At 41.7% G+C, this 3,087-nt stretch overlaps 2 protein-coding genes across 2 annotated transcripts; one reads left to right on the plus strand and one right to left on the minus strand.

Moving 5' to 3' along the window:
• Nucleotides 1-352: 352 nt before the first annotated feature.
• Nucleotides 353-1,317, minus strand: LOC122036667 (putative germin-like protein 2-2). The gene is made up of 2 exons (XM_042596065.1): nt 1,139-1,317; nt 353-1,017 (listed from the first exon to the last, which is right to left on the minus strand). The coding sequence occupies exons 1-2, from the start codon at nt 1,308-1,310 to the stop codon at nt 458-460; spliced, it is 732 nt and encodes a 243-aa protein (XP_042451999.1). The 5' UTR covers nt 1,311-1,317; the 3' UTR covers nt 353-457.
• Nucleotides 1,318-1,892: 575 nt separating this feature from the next.
• On the plus strand, nt 1,893-2,887 carry LOC122036670 (putative germin-like protein 2-1). The gene is made up of 2 exons (XM_042596069.1): nt 1,893-2,083; nt 2,193-2,887. Exons 1-2 carry the CDS (start codon nt 1,957-1,959, stop codon nt 2,750-2,752), a joined length of 687 nt encoding a protein of 228 aa, XP_042452003.1. The 5' UTR covers nt 1,893-1,956; the 3' UTR covers nt 2,753-2,887.
• The last annotated feature ends 200 nt before the right edge of the window (nt 2,888-3,087 follow it).

Genomic DNA, 3,087 nt, shown 5'->3' on the forward strand with positions numbered 1-3,087 from the left:
ATTAAAGTTCAGGGGATATATCCAAAGGCAAGGAGACTCTCATAGCCTAGGATAGTTGAGGTCTACGGGAGATCTCCACAGGCATAGAAGTTCTTGCAGCCACAGTTAAGGTTCAGAGGAGATCTCCATAGGCAGGGAGGTTCTTAATTACAAATTGAGATAGTAGGAGTCTAGGGGAGACTTCCACGGGCAAAGTGGTTCTCACAGCCTAGGATAATAGGAGTTCCAGGAGAGACTTCCATAAACAGAGAAATTTTGGGATAATATTTGTTAGAGAGACATTAGCTGATAAATAATGATTCTTTATTTTTCGCTTAGCTTCTTTTATTGATTTGGAATTCTAAAATAGTAAAGCAACACAATTGCAACGTAGAGTAACAACAACGAATATTATTGGCAATTAATTAATTAATTAATTAAACAAGTGAGTGAGGGTTGGTTGAGAAAGTGAAAGTTGCTAATTGTTGTTGTCCGTCCATTGTTGAGCTTGGAGCCAGTCAACGAGGCGTTTGTCCACCTGAAAAGCCTTGGCGAGCACATCATCGGAAATGGGCGGCGTCGATCCGAACACTGCCTTGGCAATGGTAATGACGCCCGGGTTTTGACTGCTGAGACCGGCGAGCGCAACGGCATTGTATTTGCCCGTGTTGAGTTGGAAGTGGATGAGGCCTTGGGGGAACACAAAGACGTCACCCTTCTTCAAATTCTTAGTGAAGAGGCGGTTGGTTTGGCCGATGTTGGACGTCACAAAGCCGACGTAGAGCTCTCCTTCTAGCACGACGAGGATCTCAGTGGCGCGAGGGTGGGTGTGAGGAGGGTTGAGCCCATTAGGCGCGAAGTCTATGCGAGCCAAGGAGATGCCGAGGGTGTTCAGCCCGGGGATCTTATTCACGTTGACGGCGGTGACGTTGGAGCGGACATTGTTGACGGTGTTGCCGGGCTTGTCGAGGCCAGAAGTGTAGAAGTCGTCGGCTGTGACGTCGTTCATGTTCTTGCATACGGCGCCGTTGACGAACACTGCAAAAAGGTAATTAAGGTCCGATTGGTAAACATATGCATGCATGCGTACTGGAAAATGGAAATGAAAGCGCTTAGTTTGCTTGTTGGCGGGGGAGGAGGAGTAAAGCTAGCTATGCACCTTTGGAGCTATCATCTGCGACGCAGAAGTCCTGAAGGGGACTAGGATCTGAAGCCAATACAGCATGAGCGAAAGCCAAGGCGAGGAGTGCGACGAGGAGCAGTTTCATAGCCATGTCTTTGATTAATTGTATCACTGAGCTGAGCAATGGTATATTGGTATTGTTATGCATGCATTAATAGGTTTATATAGAGAAGAAGTAGGCTTGAAAGTTGAAGCATTCTTCCCTGCCTTGCCCTGCTCTGCTCTGCTTTCATTTGGTAGCGTGCGTGAGAAGAGAGATCATGAAATGGTAAACTAAAAGCGCATGACATGCTCAGTCTTCACCTGCTCCTTAATCATCAGAGTAATTAACTACTTGGTCTTATCTTATTACTTGACCAATTAAAAGTTTAATTTTCGCCTGAGAATTTGACCATATCATATGCTGCTACCAAATACAAGACATGCACAATTAATTAATTAAAGCTAATTGACTTAGTGATCCTCTACGTCCTTTATATTAATTTACTTGGCCAACATAGAAGCAAATTAGAATGGACAACACAATATAATGCGTTTATCATCGTATTAATTAATTGATTATATTGGCTTGTACGTAACTAATCCACGTTCCCATTAATGTTCATATTTGAATCATACATTTATAATAAGTCAAAGTCAAAGTAAAGTAAGATTAGTTCAAACCTTCTAGTCTGATAGTCTATATATATATCCCTTTCCTCTAACCTATTCGCATATCATTCATTGCAGCTAGCAACCAACCGCCGTTTCTACTCTTTTATATATTAATCTCCTAAACAAATTAATTAGCTAAGATGGCGGCTAAAATTCTTATGGTTATTGCTGCTCTCCTTGCTTTTCAATTGGCTACCTCTCGTGTAGTATGGGCATCTGATCCTAGTCCACTTCAAGACTTTTGCGTCGCCAATAACAGCTCCAAAGGTTTATATACATAACTTCTTCTCCCTTAGCTTAGCTTCGCTTGGTTGATTTAATTTAGAGTGGTTTGTCTATTTACATCTTATATATTCATTGGTTCCTTGATTTACAGTGTTTGTCAATGGATTCGTTTGCAAGAGCATGGATGACGTGAAAGCCGAAGACTTCTTCACCTATGGCCTCGACAAGCCCGGCAACACCATAAACAAGCTAGGCTCCAACGTCCGTGCAGTCAATGTGAATACAATTCCTGGGCTCAACACGCTCGGCATCTCCATGGCTCGCATCGACTTCGCCCCTCGCGGACTCAACCCACCCCACACTCACCCTCGTGCCACTGAGATCCTCACCGTGCTAGAAGGAGAGCTCTATGTTGGCTTTGTGACATCCAACATCGGCCAAACCAACCGCATTTTCACCAAGATTCTGAAGAAGGGCGATGTGTTTGTGTTCCCTCAAGGCCTTGTCCACTTCCAATTCAACCGTGGTCATACAAGAGCTATTGCAATTGCTGCTCTAAGTAGCCAAAACCCCGGTACCATAACCGTTGCAAATGCAGTTTTTGGCTCAAAACCCTCCATATCCGATGAAGTTCTCGCTAAGGCTTTCCAAGTGGATCGGAAGATTGTTTACCGACTCCAAGCTCAATTCTGGATGGATAACAACAATTAGATATATAGGAGACGTTTGAATATCATATATATTATCAATATTATCGTTACTATGCATGGGTTATTATAACCAGTATAATTGACTTAATAAAGTAATTTGTCATGTAACCATTTAATTTATTTCAATAATAAAGATGATGATGATGATGATGATGATGATGATGATGATGATGATGATGATGCATGAGATATTTTATTTGAATAATGATATAATATGAGATCCAGTTTGTTTGAAACCTAGGTTTAATCATGCTAACAAAGACAAAAACGTCAAATTTATAAATTATGGTGTTTAATTGTACCTTCTAAATTACAAATTAAGCTGCAATTATATAT

Source organism: Zingiber officinale, unplaced genomic scaffold, assembly GCF_018446385.1.
Source record: "Zingiber officinale cultivar Zhangliang unplaced genomic scaffold, Zo_v1.1 ctg187, whole genome shotgun sequence".
NCBI classification, from domain to species: Eukaryota; Viridiplantae; Streptophyta; class Magnoliopsida; order Zingiberales; family Zingiberaceae; genus Zingiber; species Zingiber officinale.

Coding starts and splice junctions, on each gene's coding strand:
- LOC122036667 (XM_042596065.1), bottom strand. CDS start 1,310: ATGCATAACAATACCAATATACCATTGCTCAGCTCAGTGATACAATTA. Junction 1,018..1,138: donor CGCAGATGATAGCTCCAAAG/GTGCATAGCTAG, acceptor ACCTTTTTGCAG/TGTTCGTCAACGGCGCCGTA.
- LOC122036670 (XM_042596069.1), top strand. CDS start 1,957: ATGGCGGCTAAAATTCTTATGGTTATTGCTGCTCTCCTTGCTTTTCAA. Junction 2,084..2,192: donor CGCCAATAACAGCTCCAAAG/GTTTATATACAT, acceptor CTTGATTTACAG/TGTTTGTCAATGGATTCGTT.